Genomic DNA, 23,423 nt, shown 5'->3' with positions numbered 1-23,423 from the left:
AGTGATTTTTTTTAAATGATGCACAGCACTGAGGTATTTTACAGAGGTTTCAGTTTATTTACCTCTTTTAATGAATAATTTTGCTATTAAACCTTAAATTTTGCAAAATAACACTCCAGTAAAAAAGTCAAAATTGCCCCAGCTGCTTCCCTTTCTAAGACAGGCTCTGTCAAAACATTGCAACAAGAACAAATATGTTCTCCATTCTATACTGAACCATTTCTCTGTTAGAAAAGATCAGGGAAAGCTTGACAGCCCGGTGAGGAAATTTACTTTCAGAAAATAATTTCCTGATATGAGAATGAATTCATAAATGGGAAAAGATTTTCTAATAATAGAAATGTTTTCCTTTCCCTTTGGCTTGTGCTGAGATATTTGTAGCAGATAATTGTTTCAAAATTTCTTTGGTCTCTGGCTCTTTATATTTTCTACTCTTCATGCTGTGCACATGACATTGAAACTCAACCCTAAAAGACGTGTAAGTGGAGACTTAGGGAGCAATGCATTTTCCTGTGCTAGTGACTCGTTTGGCTTTTTGAGCCAAATGGAAAACTCACGTAGCTAAATTTTGTAGTCCTTCGTCACATAAAGTAAGCATTATATTTGCTAATAATCGTACCTGAAAAAGAACCACAATGTTTAGCCTATGGCAAGTAAGAGGCCTCGGCACAGTGTTTCATTTATATGCCTATTAAAAATAGATGAGTCATGGTGATGAAGAAGACAAGTCACTCTAGCGGGACAACATATCTTGCCCTCACTGCCTGGTGTGTTGCTTGCCCTGAAATGTTTCTATCATCTCAGCTGGCACATCCATAAAACAATTAACGCTCAGCAGCAATTTTTAAAAGATTGGAGCTAAATGGTGCAGTCTCCTGAAAATGGCTCTCCAGCTTCAGTGACCTAGCTTGGGGCTGTACAAAGAGATTGTCAGCACTGACCCTGCATTGACTGCCTTCCTTTTCGCTCCATTCCTCTCTTCTTCCTCTCTTCTGATATAATGGGACAAGGTGAAAGGTGGATAAACCAATGCGTTTCCACTTTGCCACTCCTAGCCTTTTTTTTTTTTAAACCAGCTAGGACTCTGCTAACTGCAGGCTAAGGGCCTCAGTCCAGAGGGTACAGCGCAGGCAGGAGCACAAAGTCCCTGGCAACACCAGCCAGATTCATAAAGTTTTATCGCACCAAGAAAAAGTTGATAAATCGTCTTTGCCTTTCCAATCTTGGCTTGCATTTATACAACAGAGAGAGGAAGGTGGGGGAGCTTTGTGTCAAGTTCCATGCCCCATCCCTGGAGGTGTTCAAGGCCAGGTTGGACGGGGCTTTGAGCAACTTGGTCTAGTAGAAGGTGTCCCTGCCCAGGGCAGGGGTGCTGGAACTAGAAGATCTTTGAGGTCCCTTCCAACCCAAACCATTCATCATTCTGTGAAAAGGATTTGTAGTAGGACATAAAGTCCCTGTCTGGACTATCCTTTTGTATTCAAATGAAGTCAGCCACAAAAGAAACCAGCTGCCATTTTGTTGTGTGGAGTGCCCTGTGTAAAAATACATTTGTAATCTCTGATGTACACGTAGAGTGTCATCAACCCCTATGCAGAGAGCCCTCTCCATGTCCACATTCTTTATCTACCATTTGCCAAGCCTTGGCTACTGCCTGCATTATGTTTACAGGTATACATATAAAAATATATTTAATATACTCAATATATTTAATATATTTATAGATTAAATATATTTTATATATTTATATATATATTTATATATTTATAACACTGAGTAGAGGTACATGTAAGGTTTTCTAACACACAACCTTTCATCTCACCCTCTCTTCAGATCTATGCATCTGCAGCAGATATTAGACCTGTTTAAAGACCTTTTCTTGACTCCTGCCTGTGTGCTAAGCAAAATACATAGGGGATGCTCGTGGATTATGGACATGCAGGAGCATCACATGTGGCAAGTGCCTGCAAAGCTCACCGAACAGTCTAAGATGGCATCCTGCAATGGATGTGCCATTCCTCCCTACTCTTCTCATGAAGAGCAGAACTCATTCAGCAGGAAAACTCACATGGTGTGGTAGAGTCAAATGGTTAGTAGACCAGGGAGGATAAACTCCATCTCCAGTATTTCCACATGGGACATCAGGTTTTCATGGAGATCTCACTTCGGCTCTTTGCCACTGTGCCCCACGGCAAAGGGAACCCATGCAGGGGTGGATCAATACAGATCCCTGGCTAACCAGCTTGGTGCTGGTAACTCAAAGTGTTTGTGTGTGGATACTGGTGATCTGTGATACTACAGGAGGTTATTTACTCTCAGGACATTAGTGTAAAAATGTGCCTGAAATAAGCGTTGGCTCTTAGAGAATAGGATTTCTAGATGGCATCACGCTACTGATAGCATGTATCTACTTACAGCCCGTCTTCCAGAAAGAAGGCTGGTGGGATTAGTCAGAGCAGGTACTTCTCTGTTCCTCTAGCCACTGATGGGCAACTAGCAATGCAGAAAGCGTTGAGTCAGGGGAGATACGGCTCTTCTTCTTGGGGAAGCTGGGATTTCCCCCTCCACCCCCATTTTCTCCGCTCCCAAAAACATGGCTAACATGGGGCTCCAGGTGCTGATTGCTCTGCAGTGCCCTGTCCCACTCACCTAGTCTTATTCTCAGCGCTGGGTGACACATTGACTCCCTCTGCGGCTGCAGAGTGATGGTGTCGTAGGCATTTGGCAGACTGAAGGCAAGGGGAAGCTGCATCCCCCAGTGTTTGGATGCTGATTTTGCCAAGTGTCCTGGATGTGCCCGTAGCCTGCTGTGCTCTGCGCAGCAGCTGTGAAGCCAGAGGCAGCTGCTTTGGTATGAGGTGGACTCAGAACTGTGATGGATGTCTTGGACTTCTGCACGGCCAGAAAAAGCTGCATAATTGGTATGAGGCTTGTTCAAGGGAAGCCTGTGAAATCATGGATGCCACATGTGCTCCTTCCCAGCTCTCGTGCTGTGATTTTAATGAGTAATCAATAGCCAAGGCCTGTGCTGCTTTGTGGAAAGAGAAATACTGGGGAATATGATGCACTAATAAGTTACAGGGTTTGAAAACGCATGGCGTGCTTGTGTTTTTAAATTTCTGGGGTGATAGGACTGCAAATCCTGTAGCATATTTTGCGCCCGATTAATTTTATGGACTTCATTGGGTAAGTGTTGATTTATTTGCTGCATAAAATATCAATTTAAATGTAACTCTCTGTGCTTGCTAGTTTGTGGACATGGGGTGCCATTTTATTGGCTTGTGCAGATAGCTCACTGAATTTTTTTATTCTTTAATAAAAACTTCCAGCACAGCTGCAGTTTTGCTCTTCCTTGTGAGCGTGTGTCAGCAGCAAGTGCTCTAGCGGAGCAGCTCACAAATAACTGGAAAGAAAAGGGCTTGTGGAAAGCACTGTCAAATTCACCAACCTTTCAGAAAGTAAACCAGGTTTACTTTAGGATAGGGACAGGCTCAAGGTGCAGTCACAGTCACATACTGTGGTCCAGCTAAAAACTGTTAATTCACAGTAACTTAAGTGCTCTGAATCGCGTGTCCATAGTCTTCGATGTTTACCAGAGTACCAATGAAATCCTCATCAGTTTTCTTCTGTCACAAATAGCTCAACGTTCTTCTGCTAAAGAAAACCCATTAAAAACAATAGAGCCAGAGCAGGGGAACTGCTTGTTCATCAAAACAGAGTTAAATGTGCGAGGAAAGGATCCGCTAAGGAACAGATCAATGAAGAAGTGCTCTCTGTAGCAAAATATAACTTCAATACTCAGGTTAAAAGTATACCTGTTGAACAGACTGATTCTGGAGTTCGCGTGGCATGGGGATGGCATGGATCTCACAGAGCCCTCTCTCATTTTATTTCAATGTTAGCTGCTGGTCTGCAGTGGGAAACCTCCAGGAGGGCTTGCAGCACCTCTCCATCGGAGCCAACTGTGACAGGATCGGGACGATCCAGCACGAGTTCCTGCACGCCCTGGGATTCTGGCATGAGCAGTCACGGTCTGACCGGGATGACTACGTGTCCATCATCTGGGACAGGATTCAGCCTGGTTGGTCACTCCCCTGCTTTTCCTTTCAGACTCTGGTGAGGGGTTTGGTAGTGGAACATCTCTCCCAGCCATCCTTCAGTGGCCGTGCTATTCTCTCACCTGGACTTAGTTTTCAAAGCCAGTGTACCAAGGCATTAAATACCAAGTGGCATCTATTTGGGACAGAAAGACTCGTTTCTGTTATTCCTTGCGCCACAGCAGTTCCCAGAGACCTCACTAGAGAGCTGAGTCCTGCTATGCTACATGTTGTACAGCAGAGCAACAGAAGAGAACAATTTAGTGTGTTTAGATGAATACCCTAAAAGCACCGTCACTCTGGGAGCCCTTAATAAAACAAAAGTAATTGGAAAAAATAAAATCCTCCCACTCTGAAAAACCCAGTGCAACCAAAGCCAGTAGAACATCTCCAGTGAAAACACCGGTCCTCCTCTTTCTCCCCGGCCGCCACACGTGGTGCGGGCAGCAGAGCTGAGAGGGCAGAGGGTGCAGAGAGGGTGTGCAGACAGGAGAGACCCTTTTCGGGGTCCATATCACACGAGCGGTTACTTTAGCGATGCAGCTCGTAAATATAAGTGTTGACGTATTTGGCCCAAGCCGGAGAGCTGGCACAGCACTCCTCGGGACTCCGCTCGATCTTGTTGTTGTCCTCTGTGACTTCCAGGCCGTTCAAAAACAAAGCTATATACACAGACGGGATGCTTTCCTAGCACAGGTACAGACAGAATACTGAAAAAACCGATCGTGATTAAATCTAATGCATTCTTATTTAGTCGTGATCAATGGTCAGGTGCATAGGCGAGTATATGTTACAGAAAATGACTTAGACTCTGTTATTTGACTTCCATTATATTTTGCTGACTCTTTAATGACAAGTTGTGCTATTGTTAGCCATTTGAAACCGCTGCAGCTTTTTTACACTGACCAGAATATAGTTACCGTATTTTGACTAATTTAAAACATTTAAAACTTTGCCTTCCATTGGGTAGTTAGTAATGGTTTTTTGCTCATACTCCAGAAGATATCTGTGAAGTTAAATTCTGGAGGTTTATCTGATGACAACTCTAACTTGTTTATTGCGAGCTAAAATGACCAGCAATCAGATAATACAGATTACAGAATCACGGAATCATTAAGGTTGGAAAGGACCTTCAAGATCACCAAGTCCAACCATCAATCCAACACTATCATGAACCCTAAGCCATGGCCCAAAGTGCCACCTCCACATGTTTTTTGAACACTTCCAGTTCGAAACAGGGAGTCATTACAGTTGCAAATTGCATTAATTTGAGTACTGAAACAGCATCCCCACTTTTGGGTATCACAAGCCCACCAAAGTTTGCGGGTAGTTTTATGGGGAAAAGATTTCTGGTAGCAAAAAGCTTTCCTTCATCCAGCAGAAGTCATCATGTTATGTTTCAGTTTCATGTTATGTTTCAGTGGCTGAAAGTAAATAACTCTAGATGAGAAATAAAATAGTTTTACAAAGTAAGTACAAGTAAATAAAAAAAAAACCTATCAGAAATAGTGTGGCCAGCAGGAGTAGGGAAGTGATTGTGCCCCTGTACTCGGCACTGGTGAGGCCGCACCTCGAATCCTGTGTTCAGTTTCGGGCTCCTCACTACAAGAAGGACATTGAGGTGCTGGAGCGTGTCCAGAGAAGGGCAAAGAAGCTGGTGAGAGGGCTGGAGCACAAGTCTTGTGAGGAGCGACTGAGGGAACTGGGGTTGTTTAGTCTGGAGAAGAGGAGGCTGAGGGGAGACCTTATCGCTCTCTACAACTACCTGAAAGGGGGTTGTGGTGAGGTGGGTGTTGGTCTCTTCTTCCAGGTAATAAGTGATGGGATGAGAGGAAATGGCCTCAAGTTACACCAGGGGAGGCTTAGATTGGATATTAGGAAAAATTTCTTCACTGAGAGGGTGGTCAAGCGTTGGAACAGCCTGCCCAGGGAGGTGGTGGAGTCACCATCTCTGGAAGTATTCAAAAAATGTGTGGATGTGGCACTTCAGGATGTGGTTTAGGGAACATGGTGGCGCTGGATTAAGGGTTGGACTTGATGATCTTGAAGGTCCTTTCCAACCTTAGTGATTCTGTGATTCTGTGATTCTGTGATTCTGTGAAATGACTACAAAAAATACTTGGGGATCTCATGGATTCTCTGTCATTTTGACTGTGTACATCAAAATTTGGTCCCCTTGGGCAACAAACAATCTTTCCTTTTATTTTTCCCACTTAGGTAAAGATCATAATTTCAAGAAATATGATGATAAAACATCAGACTTCCTGAACGTTCCCTATGACTATACTTCTGTGATGCACTATAGCCAAAATGCATTCAGGAATGGAACTGAACCCACCATCATCACTAACATACCAGACTTCATGGATGTGATAGGACAGCGAATGGATTTCAGTGATTATGATCTCCAGAAACTGAACCGGCTGTACAATTGCTGTAAGTTTCTCCATTTCTTTTCTATTTGTTTGCTTCTGGCATTTGAAAGAAATGAGGGTGATACATACATACCGGGGTCATCCAGGCACAAGTGAAAGAAATGCTAACATATTTGGAGAAGTGTATTGTGTTAAAAACACCAAAAATAATGGTACAGCTAGAAATAACTTAGCCCTCCTGCAGAAACACTGCTGTGTAGCAGAGTTTACTGTGCAATCTTGTCTGACCTTTAGTTAAAAAACAGCTTCACTCAGCAGCTGATTTTTGTTCATCCCTTGGGTGGCTGTTTAAAATGTGTGCTTCTGCACAAAGATTTTTTTTCTTTTCCCCCATTATTCCCCAGCTGTAGAGAAATGAGCATCTTTGCTGTGGCTATCCTACCTACCCCGCTCTCATGCAATCTGTGAGACAGGGTGTGTGTTCATGCAAATAGGGTGCAGATGCTGTTATGAAGGAAATCTGAACTTTTAAAATTTTTATTCTTAGTTTCAAACCCAGTCTCTTTCAAAAGTGGTCAACAGAGTTGTTTGGTCCTGCGAGATTTATTTTAGAAAGTTGAGTGATAATAAGAGAGAGAGAAATATAGATAATTCTATCACCAAACTGGAATACAGTTCTGTAATTGTGACTGCATCAAATGTGCCCTGACACTCAGATGGAAACTTTTACTTTACTGACTCAGTATCCCAAGTAGTGAGTACTGGTTTACAGTTACATTTTAAGCCTTGTTCTACAAATACATTAAATAATTATCAAACTGTTTTATTAAAACAGTGCATTTTTTTGAGCATACAATTCTGATGAAAATATTTCTGTCCACAGAGGTCTAAACTGAGGACACACTTACATGCAGTCTTAGCTTCCAGCACTTGGCGCACAGTCAGTTAGGTGTTACAGAAGTGCTTACAGCTAAGGATGTCTTTAACAGTGGATGTTAAAGACGTTAATCTTATATACTTTCCATCATTCTTGTGCATTACATAAATACTTTATGACATTTTCACTTTATTCTTAAGCCATAGGTACATTTCCCAAGTGAAATAAGCCCCAGTCATGTTGAAATTAGTGACAAAACTGCCACCACCTTCAGTGCAATCAGGATCTGCTCTGTTCCCCAGTCTGTCCCTTGGCTTCATATAGCATGCATGATATTTGCAGATCCATAAGTGGTCTTCAGATCACCCGCCATTTGCCTAAGTGGCCCCCGTGCCCGGGAGGACGGGTGCTTCACAGGTCCCAGCCCTCGCCCACCCAGCTGCTAGACTGGTCCTTTCAGGCTAGAGGGAAGACTGAGAACACCAAACATGGTTTGGGTGGCAGATATTCTCCCAGAGGAATCAAAAGATTTCTTCTTCTGCTGAACATGACTTAAAGAAAAGTTTAAGCCAAATTTCTGCTGAAGGCCCATGTGGTTAGGAAATCGCATTAAAAATGGGAAACTTGGTTCTTAAATTGAAAAAAACCAACCCACAGCATAAGAAATCCTGACTGATGATACTTCAGTGCTGTTCTGATCTCTTCTTCAGGGCTGCCTTTCAGGCCATATGATAACAGTAGATTTTAGTCTGCTTTCCCCTTCTAGCAAGTCGCTTAGAACAGACCACGAGCTTTCCCTCAGCCACTGGAAGTTAGAACTCAGCACTCATCCCCCATGTATTTTCTTCCCAGTCCAGCCTTTCACTACATACCAAGAAAGTATCTGGCTTTTAGTGCAGATGGAGTTCAAAACCCACCTCAAGCAGTGCCCGCTCCCCCTATTTAATTAATTAATCCAAGGAATACATTGCAAGCTATTGGGTCTTGGTTTTCTCTCTTCTGTTCAGGTCACCACTCCATGCCAGCAGGCACTTTCTAATTAAAGTACTCAGGCTACTGCTTTCCTGTTGGGGTAAATTGATTTCATATTTTGTTTCATATTTTGATTTCAGAGAGTTCTTTCATGTAATAATTCTCCATTTTTGCTTACCTTCTTGCTGACACCCTAGCTGTTTGGTTTTTTTTTTTCTCCAGCAGTCAATATAACATTTATTATGAAAATCTTTTCTTGTTTTTTATAACATCATACTAATACTATATCTTAAAAGGTGTCAGTCATACAACACTTCTGATAGCTGTGAAACTTGTAGAGGATTGTTAGCTTTCTATGAGGACAGTAAAAAAAAAACCTTAGCAGTACAACTGATTTGGCAGCAGTTCATACACAAGTACTTCCCTGAGCTACACCCCAAGTGAAACATCTGATGTGCCATTGAGGTTGATTTTTCTGACACCCAACGTCCAATTTGTGGTGCAATGAAACCTTTAAACCTGTCGCAATATTTTATACGTAGTTTGAAAAGCAGTAATCATGCAACATTTTATTAATTTAATTGTCGTCAAATCATGGCCAGTGTTACACAGAGCTCAGACATGGTACAGTGAGAAACAAATCTAAGAATAGGGATAAATCTGGACTGTGTCTTCCCTCACCCATCCAGGGTTTGATTTAGACAGAGAAAAACACATACAGTACTTGCCCTTTCCTATTCAACAGTCACAGTCACAGTTCACTTAATTTTTCACTTGTTATATGCAAGACATCTTACCAATTTGTATGAGATGAGATAGCCAACTGTTCCCAAATGTACCTTTGCCAAATGTTTTTTTCAGTTCAGCATTTTGAAAATCAAGGTTTGCCCATTGCAGTGAAGTAACTTCTGCTCTACCATATTCCAACATAAGCACTCCAGCCGATACAGTAGTGAGCTTTTATCAAAACCTGTGGCCATGTGTGGGCTGGCCCAGCGAAGGCAGAGGAACCAACGCGAAGTCTCAGGACCTTTTGGCTGTGTGAAGGTGGGTGGGTTGGGCCTGGTATTAGTGTTGTTTTTATAAATAAAAGGTGTGATATGATAATTAGCTGGCACTCTCCTGTGCTCGCTGAGTGCCCAGAGTGGTCCTGACGACATCTTATTAATGTCAGTGTTAATTGCCAAACGCTTTGAGTTCCTGACTATTATACCTATGAATGTTGATGGTATTTGAAGCCGCTGATTATTTGGTGTTTGCATTTAGTCTTTATCTGCCCTTGGCTTTGGACATTTGGGATTAAAATATATGTTGTGTAATATTCACAAGTTGGGGTTTTCTTTTTTTTTTTTTTTTAATGTTATAGCCTCCTCCCTAAGCTTCATGGACACATGCAGTTTTGAACTTGAAAATATATGTGGCATGATTCAAAGTTCAGATGATAACAGTGATTGGCAGCGTTTGTCTCGTGTTCCTGCTGGGCCAAATACTGACCACACTAATATGGGAGAATGTGAAGGTATGAGAAAAGACTGTTCTTATCTCTCTGGGAAATATTTTCTGCAGAGGGATGTGAGTTGACTTCGATCTTGGCCTTGTTCTCTGTTTATTTATTGACAAATTACAGTTTAATTTTTAACTAAGCAACATAAATCTACATACTTAGGGACATCATGTGGTACATTCGATTTTGTGCTTATTTGAAAAGATTGAATGTTCTTACCTCTTTTGATCTGTTTTCTAGTCTTAGTGTCACATCCTGACACGAGAACTATATAAAATTTTCTAATGTATAGTACAGGCACACCAGAAAGATTGCTGCTTTTCTGAATAATTGCTCAGTAAGTCTTTGGAAAGGATTGGGATTTAGAAATTGTGTATATTATCAAGACTCAGGTGAACAACTAATCAAGAATATAACCAGTTGTTTCTGAACCTGTCAGAGAAAACATCATGAGTTCAGGAGCTTAAACCAGTCCTACAGAAAGACTCAGCTGTGAATTACTGGCACTGGGTAAAGTGTAAAGGCCCATGCTTTTGAGTACAAATTGCTAGAGACAGCCAAATGAGGAAAAAAAGTTGCAAGGAGAACAGTTCTGCCTGTGGAGAACGTGAACAGGTAACAGTCCTCAGTCTGGGGATTCCTACAGGATCTACCTTACCCTGACTTGACCATGTCTTCTAGTGTTATTACAACACAGACACAGCATTAAGAATATCAGTACGCCAGGAAAATTTTGGGGTTTTTTCTCTCCTCTACCATTCATTTCTCGTTGACTTTTGGCAGATTCTGGCTACTTCATGCATTTCAACACCAGCGCTGGAGCAGAGGGAAGCACAGCTCTCCTGGAGAGCCGAATTCTGTATCCCAAAAGGGGTTTTCAGTGCTTACAATTCTATTTCTATAACAATGGTCACGAAAGCGACCGGCTGTATGTTTGGGTCAGGGAGTATACTTCAGCCCATCCGAACGGTACTTTGAGACTCATTGAAGAGATAAAAGGTATGGAATAAAATTACATTTTGGTTTAATCTATACTCAATATCCTTTTCAAAGTACTGGGGGAAAATACTGTAGCAAAGTGACTCATCTCCTAGCGTTATTCTTCGGTTTCTTCTCTAACTATGCAATTGATTCTCTGCTGATGGAATTATACTTGACGGATCCTCAGTCAGCCATTTCCCTGTAATATAATCAATTACCACAATTTACAAACTCTTGCGTTATCAAGATAGTTTTCCCACCAAATAGCTAAAATTCCATGAACAGTCTTTTTAACTGTTCTAGAATTGCTGGTATTGATAGCAACAGATGAAGTTGGTCATTAGAGTAAATTACAATGAATAAGAAAGTAATAATAAAGAAATGGAAAGTAGAAGTGCCCCGGAGTACGTAACATACCAGTTTAAAAAAGATAAATAAAATTTAGCTTACTTTTTAAGCAAGGTTTGAAATGACTTAACTGAAATACATCAGTAGCAGATCATGACTTGAGTTGTAGTTCAAAGAAAATTAAGTTCTTATGGTTTTAGGAGCCTATGGCCTGCAGAATGAGCAACTGAGATCAGTTAATGGGCAAGAGCTCTTTAAGCTAGAATTGCCACACACCTTATGATTAAATTACTTTCTCAAATATTTAACTGTTACTTGGTCTCCATTACAGCTACAACTAGTTCAATCTTCTGGTTACATAAGGGTCTGAACAGGCTCTTTTACTAAGTATCTGCCTCTTTTTGTGTCTTTAGGCTCAGCTACTGCTCATGCCTCTTTTTCTTTTCTTTTTTCCACTCTTTTCTTCACATGGATGCTTTCGGCATCACTGTCTGCCACCAGGAGTCCTTAATATAAGTGTCAGGGCTGCTGAGGCAGAGGTAGATTTCAGATCAGTCTGCGCCCTCCAAACTCTTCAGAACCCTACTTTGAAGCCAAGATTATTTTCTCCACACTTCAGCCTTCTTCACAAATACTCTTTCACATATATTAGGTCCCATCTACCATTCCTGCTTTCTCAAACCCATAATTTCCTTTTAAGTCTCTGATCTCATATGTGTGTCCAAACGGGCATCCTACTTTGATAATCTCTGGTAGGACTTTCAGGAATCACAGAATCACAGAATCACAGAATCAGTAGGTTGGAGAGGACCTTCAAGATCATCAAGTCCAACCATTAATCCAGCACCACCATGTCCCCTAAACCATGTCCTGAAGTGCCACATCCACACATTTTTTGAACACTTCCAGAGATGGCGACTCCACCACCTCCCTGGGCAGCCTGTTCCAATGCCTGACCACCCTCTCAGTGAAGAAATATTTCCTAAGATAATTTTTTTCCCCCAAGCTGTTTCACCTCTCTCATGTGAGAAGTTACCCTCACCAACGCAGTCAACAGATGGGAAGAAACAGTGACACTGCAGCCCTTTCCAGCCACGATCTGACATCCTGGCTGAGCTGCTCATGCGTTTGCACTGAACCACCATGCTCGAGAGGCTGAGGGACAAGCCCTGAACCCCTTCTGCTGGTCTGTGGCAGCTGTGGTGGCCTTCAGCTGGGAGCAGGGGAGGCTGTGGGACATTTTACAGCACAGTAGCTGATCTGCTCGTTGAACATGAGTCAGAAACCCCAGTCTTGCATATAATGTGTGCAGTTCAAAAAACCTTTAGCTTATGCTAAATTTAATGGAAAACAATGGGGTGCTTTTTGTTCTCATTTCTGGGTTTGTTTTTTTTCTTCCTAATTATAATGGTAATGAAAAATGGCAAGAAATTAAGACTCGTATCTGAGAACCGTTGTGTTGTGTTTATAATTGTTAGGAGAATGACGCATGAGTTCTGTGCCTGGGATTGGCACTGTTATTCCACAAATGCAGCTGAAAGTCTGGTCTTCCGTGCAGCTGAGCATAAGGCAGACAGCAAAATAAACTGTTTTGCTGCACATACTGTTAACAAAGTATGTCCTACTTTCACCTGCCTTACAAGGCTTCTGTGCAGAGGTCTTTGCTTTTGCGTACACCGCTCTTGGGAGTCAAGTGGAATCTGCTAGAGCAGGCACTTTTGGATGCAGAATCCGACTCGCAGTGAGGTTTTATCACATGAAGTAGGTTTTGCAAATGACTGGCTATAATTTGAACTTAGTACCATTAATCATTTGATGGGTGAATAGCGCTTCTGCATAGGCAAACTTTTGACAAACCATTTAAATGTACAAAAACAACCGAAAGAACCAGTCTTGTATTTATAGGCTCCCAGAATCCTCTGTAGCATTTTTTGTTGAGACATGTTGTTATTCAGTTACTTGAGTTATGAAGTTTTTTCTTTTTCATAATACAGGTGACAGCCATCTTTGTGCATTTAATTATCACAACATTTGGACTAATCTAATGCAATGTTCTTTAAAAATAGAAAAGAAAAAGCAGTCTTAAAAACCATTAACACTGTTTTCACTCAAATTAAAGAGCTGCTACACATATTAAATTTGTTGAAAAATTGAATTGAGACAGTATGATCTTGCACTGAAAAACTAGCTATACAGGAGACATATTCCATCATGTCAGTGTCGGTCAAACTGAGAAATTCTTACACAGTGTTGGTATAGGGTCTATACACCTGTGTAGTGTTTGACTGTACTGCTTACTCAGAAATCCCTACCCTTGTTTTTCAGGTTCACATGTGAGTTACTGGCAGCTCCATCATATTTCTTTGAATGTCACAAGTAAATTCCGGGTTGTGTTTCAAGGCATGAGAGGAAGTGGTTTTTCAAACGGAGGCCTCTCTATTGATGACATCAACTTGTCAGAAACTCAGTGTCCACACCACGTCTGGCATATCAGAAATTTCACACATCTCCTCAACACAAGTCCAGCAGGGAAAGCAGGAACAATATACAGTCCACCTTTTTACTCTAGTAAAGGATATGCTTTTCAGGTCAGCTTGTTTGTAAATGGGACCACTGATAACCCATTCAATTTAGCAATGTACTTGTATTTGATTTCTGGAGCAAATGATGATCACTTGCAATGGCCCTGTGCATGGCAACAAGGTACCATGATTCTGCTTGACCAGCATCCTGATATTCGTCAACGGATGTCAAACCAAAGGAGCATAACAACCGACCCCCTGAAATTATCAGGTTAGTTGAAATCAGATGTGCTATCTAGTATATTTAAAACACAGCCAAAAGGTAAGGAGGTAAATTTTCTCTTTGTGTAAATCAGTGCAATTTTTTTCACTTCCGGAATGTTTCATTTGTTTTCAGACAAAAAATTTAATGTACAAGTATGTTAAGCTGGGGCCCTGGATTTCAAAGTTGATTTGCATAAGAAATAGGTGGCTGACCCAATCCTAAAATTTCTCTCATATGCTCTGTGAAGATGCATTCATACCTGCTTTAATGAGAATGGAAGTTTTCCAGAAGGCTTGAAAAGAAAAATACTGAATTAGCAATACACACAGTTCATACCAGATAAAAATGCAGCTATTAAACAAATCCCCTCCCTCCTTGTAAAAGGTACAGTGGTGTCAGCGCAAATCTCCAGATGGACAAAGTACTGATTCATATTACATAATCTGTACTTGTTCAAGGTATGAGAAGATAAGAGCAATTGTCCACAATAACTTGGAAAGGAGGCAGCTGAAGTAAAGATATAACTCTAAGAAATGGTAGGAATCTCTATAAAGTGAGACATTAAAGAAAAACCCCATATTCATCATTGGATAAAGATTGGATTTAAGCCAAAATGACTTTCTGCATCGATATAGGAGTTTTGGCAAAAGAAACTCCCTCCACCACTGAATTAGTTTCCTGGGCTTTCAAACTGTAACATTAGTCAAGGAAGGCACAAAAATATCTAATACACCATATTATTTAAAAAATTTAATAATTTACATTCATTTTTCTATGACACTGTCTCTACATGAAAGCAATGTGGGTAATCCAGGAAGACCAAATGTCCTCCCCTGTAAATGAAAGACGCATCACACCAGGTCCTTCATAGATGGTTGACATTTTCCCCATGCTCTCTGCTGTTATGGCCATAGTGCTCAGCCCTTTTCCTTCCCTGACGCTGTGGCCGTGCAGTCTGTTTGCACTTTGCTCCTTCTCCCTTGTTTATTCATATATTGCCCCAGATTCCCAAGAGAAGCCTTGTAATTCCTATCTTTTCTCTAACCAGCAGAGATGTTGGAGTAGGCAGTTTCTTGTCCCTTTGTTAGATACTTTCATAGACAGTCAAGCTCAGCTTTGAGATTTAGAACAGGGTTTGGTGGAGGGGACATACGTGGCCTGTGACCATTCAGGTTGTTCAGGTACTCTCTGCCCTACATCTACATCAAGAGATGCTCTCTTTTGAGAAGCATTGAATTAATTCTTTTTACAGATAATTCGCGTGCTACTCAAATTCTTGCTCACTAAACTTTAAAAGAACTAAAAAGAAAATACAACAGGTTTTCAACTAGTTCTCCAATAACCCCATCTCCATCAGGCTCTTTTCTCAATACCTCAGGCTAAACCAAGCCATTGAAGATCTCCATTGACTTGTGCATCTCATCACTGTGGAATCTCAGGCAAAAAAAATCTGCAAATATTGTAGGCAGGTTCAGCATTGCTCCTACTCCTTGACTTTCAGGTAATTCATTATCTTCTCAATATTCATCACATCCATGAGCAACTAAGCAGAAGCAGGCAAAGTAGGATGCAGTCTGTCTTGGTTGTTGAGAGAGGCCTCAGTACTACTTTGCAGCAGAGGTTATCGGAGAAGGAAGGGACCCTACTGAGAAAGAAATACAGAGTAGTCCCACACTCACATTCAGTTGTTTTTTTTTTTTTTTTCCAGATTCCTCATCAAGTTATTTTTGGGATAGGCCAGATAAAGTGGGATCCATAGCATATTTTCCCAATGGGACTGCATTCATGAGAGGTCCAGGAAGTGGAACGAGTGCATTCTTAACCCATCAGAGACTTAGAAGCCGTAACTTTATTAAAGACGACAGTGTTTATATTCTTTTAACAATGGAAGGTATGTAAACATAGCTGATATTCTTTATGATACAGTAAACATGGAGCGTCAAATACTTACTAAGTCACTAGTGCTGTGGATATAAATACACGTGATGTACTTTGCAAAGGAGCAGTTTTGGAACTACACAAGTCAAATCATATGTTTGGATAAATTTGTGGATAGCTACATGCACTGTATAATTCCTTTATCTCATGTGAAGGGTGTATAAAGCAATGTTAATCCTATGCAAATTATTTTGAATAGAGTACTTTTTGAATAAAATTGGCTGTTTCTAAAAAAATCTAGAGGACATTTCCAAAATACATCATGCTCCAGAAAGGTAAAAAAGACTATTTATCCATTATATCTATGGCCAGGCTCTTTGCTTTCCGCTATTAGAACTTCTTATTAGAATAAGAAGAAAAATACCATGAAGTAAAGACCTTATTTCTTGTGTTTTTATTATGCAGATATATCACATCTACTATCAACTCAGCCGAGTGTTTCACCCACCTTTGCTATGAATACAACCAGTCCCAACACTATCAAACCTACCTCTAACGTCACTGCCACCACCAAGCCCACCACTGCTACCAAACCTACCACGAAGCCTACTGCCACCACAACACCCATCACAACAGCCTCTGTTCCCAATTTCTGCTCAGACAACCCTTGTGAAAATGATGGTGTTTGTGTTATTGTAGATAAAGAACCGGTGTGCAGGTAACTGCCTTTATTCACCCTCAAGTGCAATTTTTGGATGAGTAATGAAAGTTTCTAGCAGAATAAATCTTTGTTCCTAATGAGAGGAAAGACAGACTATAGCTGATTAAGGCAAATATTTCCAACTGCTACTGTGAGACTAAACTTATAACCAGTTTGGGCAACAAAGCTCCTAATGTCAGCATTTGACCATTTTGAAGTTCTCTGCTTGACTTCCCTGTAAATTGTATTTTAAACGTATTTATTGTTTTCAGTAATGTATGAGTCCAATGTTATAAAATGGACTGTACATCTCCTTAGAAGTCCCTATAGCAAATTTATAGGAGTTAACTATAAATGCAGCTGAAACAAAATGGCATTTATATCAGTAGAAAAGATGTTCAAGACTTTGCAGGCAGGAAGCAGTGTAGACATTATTTTAGAATTTGATTCAGAAATATTGTGTACTGTAAATTATGACCAGGAATTGCCAAAGTGTAGTTGCTTGCCTTTGAAACCAGAGATGAAGGCTGAGGACTAAAAAGATTGTTTGCCCTGCAAGAAAATTAATACGAACTTTTATTTAATTCTCTGTGGATACACTTATGTAACCCACCTGGATGACCAGCATTGTTCCAGCTCTCCAACAGGCTCTACGGCTGAAGATAGTAACCTTATGTGATGCTGTGCAAGGGCAGGTAGGCTGGGAGAGTGCTGTGAGGCAAACATCTAAAGTCCAAGAGCAACGAGAACCAGGATGACTCATTAAGTGTTCTATCTCTCCATTTAGAAACCTTTTAAAAAACAATTCTTGTGCAACCCATAAGAAGCAGGTCACAAATATGAGTAAATGTCAAGAAACGGTTCCAAGAAGGCAAAAAAAAAGTTATGCTGAATGTCATGCCTGATTTTGAAATTATGGAAAGAAAACTTTTATTCTCTGACATCGCTGGGCTATTTGAAGCTCTAGTGCCTATGTGACCTACTTTCCACCCTAGAGAAGTGTGTGAACAGCAGTCAGTTTCCGCTCCGGTTTTCTATGGCGAAACGAGGGGGGATGTGATACGTAACCCTATTTAAGCTGGATCACATGAAGTCCCCCAAGAGTGAGCATCCTTGCAGCGCACTGCAGATGGACTCATTTTCAGGGCTGAACGTATAGTTCTGAATAAACGGCTTAGACGGGAACTAGAAGACCTGTAACATTAGGAACATCCAGGGTTAGAAAGATAGGGCAGGTGTACACTCAACGGTACTGCACATACGTTTTTTTTCAGTTAGATCATTGGGACCCTCATATGCTCACTATAAAATGTTTCGGAGCTGATAGTGATGCTGGATAAGGTAAAGGAATCAAAGCCTGGAGGTTGTTTATAGTCCTAAAACCAGATGACCGCTAGGATGTTAATTTCTTTCCTTACCTTCGTCTTGGGGGAGGGCAGAGGCAGCTCATACAAGTTCTTTAAATTTGAAAATAAGCCCCTTTCGGCAATGAGAAGATCTGATCAGAACATAGCACATCTACTAATGGAGAAGTGGTGGGAACATCTGTGGCCAGCTCAGTCCTAGAACTGGGCAATTCCTGCTCCTAAGCTCCGGTCAGTTGCTCTCTGGGCAGAGATGCCTTGAGAGTCAGGCCTGTGGTCTCCACCCCATTTACCTCGCAGGTTTGAATTGCTGCCCAAGGTGAGCTTAGAATTAAAAAGGCAAAGAACACGTGAGGAAATAGGTGGATGACGTTTTCTGGAGGGTGGTAAATGTGGCTTGGTTGGATAAAAATAGCAGTGTAAAGCTTCTGGACCACTTGCCCTAGGAGCTTATTCCACTCCTTCCTATAAAGGCTTTTTAAAACTGACTGAGTGAAGAAGATAGAAGGGCTTTGTGTAAAAACTGAGCATGACAAAGGGCAGAACTGCACCAGGATACGAGGCTAATTAGTAATAGTGGAAGCAAATATTACATGACAGTGGTGCTAGTGACAGGTATCAGTTTCATGGAGCAGAAAGTGGATTGTCTATCAACAGAAGTGCTATAAACTTCAAGGAAAAGGAAGCAGATGATAAGTGAAGTGAGTGATCCAGAGGGCATCTCTATTCATATCAAAAGATGACCATTCTGTCGTAGCAGCTCTATAGATCAGCTGCAGCCAAGTGTTAAGCAGTCAAAAGGATCAGGATGGCCCTTGAGTTTTCTGGCAAGGGCTCTCTCTGAAGACATGACCTGTAAAACAGCGGGAATCTGAAAGATGCACATCCAAATGTGTAAGGAACAGTAGGGCACACAAGACAACTTCAAAATAGAAGTCCATTTTAAGATAATTATGCTTTGGGACATAGTGCATCAGGGTGCCCTTGTTTTTTAAGTAGCCCTTTTAATGCCTTTAATCTTTAGGTGATACCACAAGTTTGTTCTTTTACTTTCTAGGTGTCCAGCAGGTGACAACTGGTGGTACATGGGAGAAAAGTGTGAAAGGAAAGGCTCAACTGAAGAAAACACTATAATAGCTGTTTCTTCAACCATAGCTGTATTTGTTGTAATGCTTATTGTCACCATCACAACTGCGGTGTGCCTTAAAAAGAAATACAGCCAAGGAAAGCAAAATGGTGAGAGCCTGAGTCTAGAAGAAGTAAGTATTTTGCCTTTTTCAACACTGATATATATATATTTACTAAAAACGTACACATACAGTAAAAAAGGAAATTGGAAGATGTCACATTTTTAAAGTCTGAAGACCCCAGCTTTGGAGTTAAAGAGCTCCATTAAGTACTACTAATTTATCAAACATCAAAAAGCCACTTCATTCAAAACTGTTCTCCTCCATCACCCCCACCAGTGTTACTGCACTGATGGCAGCCGACATTGAGTGGGAGAGTTTGAACAAAGTGGGTCGCTTTCAATTTGTAACTAAACCATGTCTTCCACTTTGTGGACTTGTATTTAAACTATTCCTGCATTTTCTACTAAAGATCTCCCCTTAAACCACCTGGGTATAGTGCTAAAAATCCCAACCCAAAATGCCAAAACAAACAGCAAATGTAAAAACCAGTTTCTGTGTTCAATGGCTATTTTTTGTGCAAGGAGCAAAGTAGCCGTGGAAATTGTGACTTAAGGAGAATTAAAAGAAGACAGTAGGTTAAAGTTATCATCTGAATGACTGGATCTGAAAGGTCATGTAGTGAATAGCAGAGACATTTGGGCAGGTTTTGACAGGAAGTTTCATGAAGGGCCAGGCATCTGGACTCTTAGTTTAAACAGAGACTTAGTCTTGAAAATAGACATGTCACAGCTTAGAGGGACTCACAAGGCACAGGAGAAATTTTGTAAGCAAACTGAAGAGGGATGGCCTTTCAGAGAGCAGACTTCCATTTTGAGTTTTGTCCTAATATTTTTTATGTGATGTCCTGCTGAGGTGCAGTACCTCTGCAAAATGCCAGATACTTGACACTGTTACTTTATGACCTTCAAATAAATTATTTAGATTTCTTTCTAGGTAATATTATACATGTATTTCCCTTCCCTACACACTTTTAAGATCTGGGTTTGGTTTATTTTCTTTGTTTTTTTTTTTTTCTTCTTCATTTAGAATAGAACATCCTTCTGAAGATAATGCAAACAAGCATCAAAGACACAAGATGAACATCACTGCAAAAACCACAACGATGTCATCATTCTTTCTGTTACTTTTATCTCAACCACCATGATAAAAATTTGTAAAATCTGGAAAATAATTCATCATCTGGATAAAATACTGTGCTAAAGTCAGTAAAGTGTCTGACAGTGTTGTGTATCGCCGTGCAATGCAGGAAGATGGAAATACGTTGTATGGCATGCCTGCCCTGTCCTTTAAGCCTACCTGAACATGGAGAAAACATGTAAAACTGCATCCTGACTTTCAACCAACACAGTGAAGTCTGGGTTTGCTATCTTATCATGATACAGATGTCTAAAATCAAAGGGAGCTGAACCCTGTAATCACGGGGTACCCAGCGGTTCTGAGTCCTGCAACAGCTGTCAGTCAGTAGTGTGAGGGTATGTGGAGTGTGGGAGCATCTAGTTCATTAAGTTATTTGGTTGTGATCTACTCACTATAAAATAAATAACAAGTAATGAGGAAAATGATAAATTAACCATACAGACGCATGAACATTAATGAGGAAGTCACAACAGAGACAATAATGAGAACCCAGAGTGCCTCAGCTGATGATTGATGGGTCATTAAAGGAACTACTCAGGCAGAGCCTTCAAGAATATCAACCTGAACAACAATTTTTAACTTATAGGATGGGGGAAACATGATTAACATGAGTATTATGCGATACTTGAGGCTTCTTAGGATATGGGCTATCAGAAGAGGCGTATAGGCTTATGTAAAAATGACTATAAGATGTTTAGGGGAAAGGCCAAAGGATCCAAAAGAAAGGGGAAAAGATCACGGTGCATCAGTGAGGAACTAGTGGGGAAAATAGAACCAGCAACTGGAGAGACTGGCCTGCAACAGATATCTGTGTGACAATGACCAGAGAGGAAACCAGAGGTCTTAGGGCCTGTGGGTTTAGGTATGAACACATGAAGGGACTAGCATGGACCGTATGGCTTGTAGGTCTAAATGCCAGTGGCTGGAGGGACTGGTGTGTGTGTTTTGTATGTGTATTGAAAGGTCCAAGCGCCAGCAACTGGAGGAGATGCCATGGGCACCAGAACTCTAGGTCTAGGTGGCAGCAGCTGGAGGGATCAGGTTGTACGTGGGTGTGTGAGAGGTCTGAGTGCCGACAGCTGGAGATATCTGAGTGTGTTTATATTTGTTCAGTGAAATTAATCCTCTGTGTGTGTACGTATAATCCACGAGCAAACTTCAAGCTGGACTAGGTGGTGAATTGGAGGATACATTTCCACACCTGGAAGGCTTGGCTGGAGCCAGTGGCTGGTGAGGGAACCCAGGGTGCAGGCATGGATATTGGGCAGACTGAGATTTAAGGGATCTGTGATTGTGGGAGTGCTGATGCGACGAGCGTGTAAGCGTGTGCGTCTGTTTGGCATCACACAGCTCTGTCTGGCAAGTAGGAGGTGACCTGCATAGCACTTAAAGGACCCCAGGTCCAGGCATGGATATTAAACAGTTTTAGAGGCTGGTCTAACGTTCAGCCCAGTGAATGTGGGTGTGCTTATGGAGGTGGAGAATGAGGGTACATGTTTTCACCGGAGAACCTCCGTTCTGATCGGCTGGAGGGGAGGAGGAGGATGGGGCTGTCTGCATTTGTGTGAGTTCAGGTGGTGTTTTAGGTGGCTGCCGCTACCTCTGTGTGTGTGCAGCCAGCCACGCCAGGGACGTCTCTGTGCCTGTGTCTCTCGGATACACACTCACCCTTGCTGCAGGCCAGACCTGCAAGCAAGAGCAGCGGCTGCACACCTGGGGCTGGGATGGAGAGATCACCTGGCACCGCTCCTGGCTGGGCACCTTGGCTGGGGAGGAGGGATCCTGGGGCTGCTGGATTTGGTGGCTCCCTTAGCACCCTTGACAAGCAGGGCTAAAATCCAGTGTGGTTTGGACAAGAGAGTAGGCATGGAAATAGGCGAAGGGCCAGGGGAGGCAAAGTGTCCTTCCCCGAGGACAGTTTGCAGAGGAAGATGGCAGTCACCATGGGCACAGATCATCACATTTGCCGTGTTTTGGAGAGGGGCTGCAAGAGGCAGGAGTGCCAGTAATAGAAATGTCAGGTCACACCAGATGGTTGGTAGACTGGTATGTGAATATGTTCACATTTAAAGGTCAGCAGCTACTTTGATTCCCTGGAATGGATGTTGATGATCATAACATTTGTCATGCAGTTTACCCTAACTCTGGGCAAGAGCAGTTCAAATGTATGGAAATTTGATGAAGGAACTAGTCTTCCTCTAAATGCTACTGCACAGCACAGAGCCACAGATATGTATGCTTCTGTACCGACATTACATACGTAGTCCTCCTCTGATTAACATTCTCTGAAATGGAGTTATATTCAAAGCATTCATAGCTGGTTTTACCAGCTTTTGTTGGAATCCAAAGATTCATGAAAACAGCCAGACAAAATTAACCAAGATTTGTCAGAGCTAACAAACACCCTGGGTAGGAAGATACCCTACTATAGCTGTCTTTCTTAAAATAACTTTCCTATTTTGACATGTCTTCGTCAGCAGTATTCATGCAAATCATCCTTCAAATGCGCCTTCAATTAAGACATGCACATAGATTTACATGGAGTTAAGAAGACACAAATGAGACGACTATTCATAAATTCAACCCTGGCTAAAACCCTTAACATTATAATCAGTGAGCATTTAATAATTTCAATTGTGAACTACCGGATTTGTGACTGCAGAGATCATTTATACTTTTTGAAATACAGACTACATGAAATGGCATAAATACTACCCGAACTGTAAGCTCTTTTGTGCTTTCATTAGAAGAAATTTTAATACGTAGAGCAATATATTACAATACATTGTGCAAGATAGATACAAACAGCATAGGGTATGTCCTGAAACAGTAAACTTCGATGGGAAAAAAAACCTTAAACTTCTGCGTATTCATTTCAAGCAGGAATCAGTGAGGAGAACAATTTAAAACTGAATTTCCCAGTCAGTAAGTAAGAACAACTCGCTTTTCAGTGGTGTGCAGATTCCACAGAGCCAAAAGAGACTGAGGTTTTATTAATGTCATTAAATGACCTAAAAATACTCAAGAGGAAAAATAATTTTTTTCCATTTTCAGTGCAGCAAAATTACTCAGGAAGTCCAATATCAGATTCGATATTACACTTTATTGTCTGTCAATCACAAAAGTTATACTACTAGCTCATGCTCCCGAACAAATACATTTTTCTTAAAAAGCTGTAGGACAACTGACTGACTGACTTACAGTGATGGCATT

General features: G+C 41.3%; 1 protein-coding gene across 1 annotated transcript in view; it reads left to right on the top strand.

The window, feature by feature from the left end:
• MEP1B (meprin A subunit beta) overlaps nt 1-23,423 on the top strand; it is a gene marked incomplete at both ends in the record, with an annotated part of 36,126 nt that overhangs the window by 7,924 nt on the left and 4,779 nt on the right. Inside the window, 8 exons of the mRNA XM_081996427.1 lie at nt 3,903-4,081; nt 6,315-6,533; nt 9,688-9,840; nt 10,609-10,824; nt 13,480-13,947; nt 15,650-15,832; nt 16,285-16,537; nt 18,941-19,142. Coding sequence (XP_081852553.1) covers nt 3,903-4,081; nt 6,315-6,533; nt 9,688-9,840; nt 10,609-10,824; nt 13,480-13,947; nt 15,650-15,832; nt 16,285-16,537; nt 18,941-19,142 — 1,873 coding nt within the window. The remainder of the gene's footprint in view (nt 1-3,902; nt 4,082-6,314; nt 6,534-9,687; nt 9,841-10,608; nt 10,825-13,479; nt 13,948-15,649; nt 15,833-16,284; nt 16,538-18,940; nt 19,143-23,423) is intronic.

This window comes from Phaethon aethereus (assembly GCF_964289735.1).
Source record: "Phaethon aethereus genome assembly, chromosome: 2".
Lineage (NCBI taxonomy): Eukaryota > Metazoa > Chordata > Aves > Phaethontiformes > Phaethontidae > Phaethon > Phaethon aethereus.
Note: the sequence above shows the minus strand (reverse complement) of the source record. Positions and strands in the feature narration are given on the sequence as shown.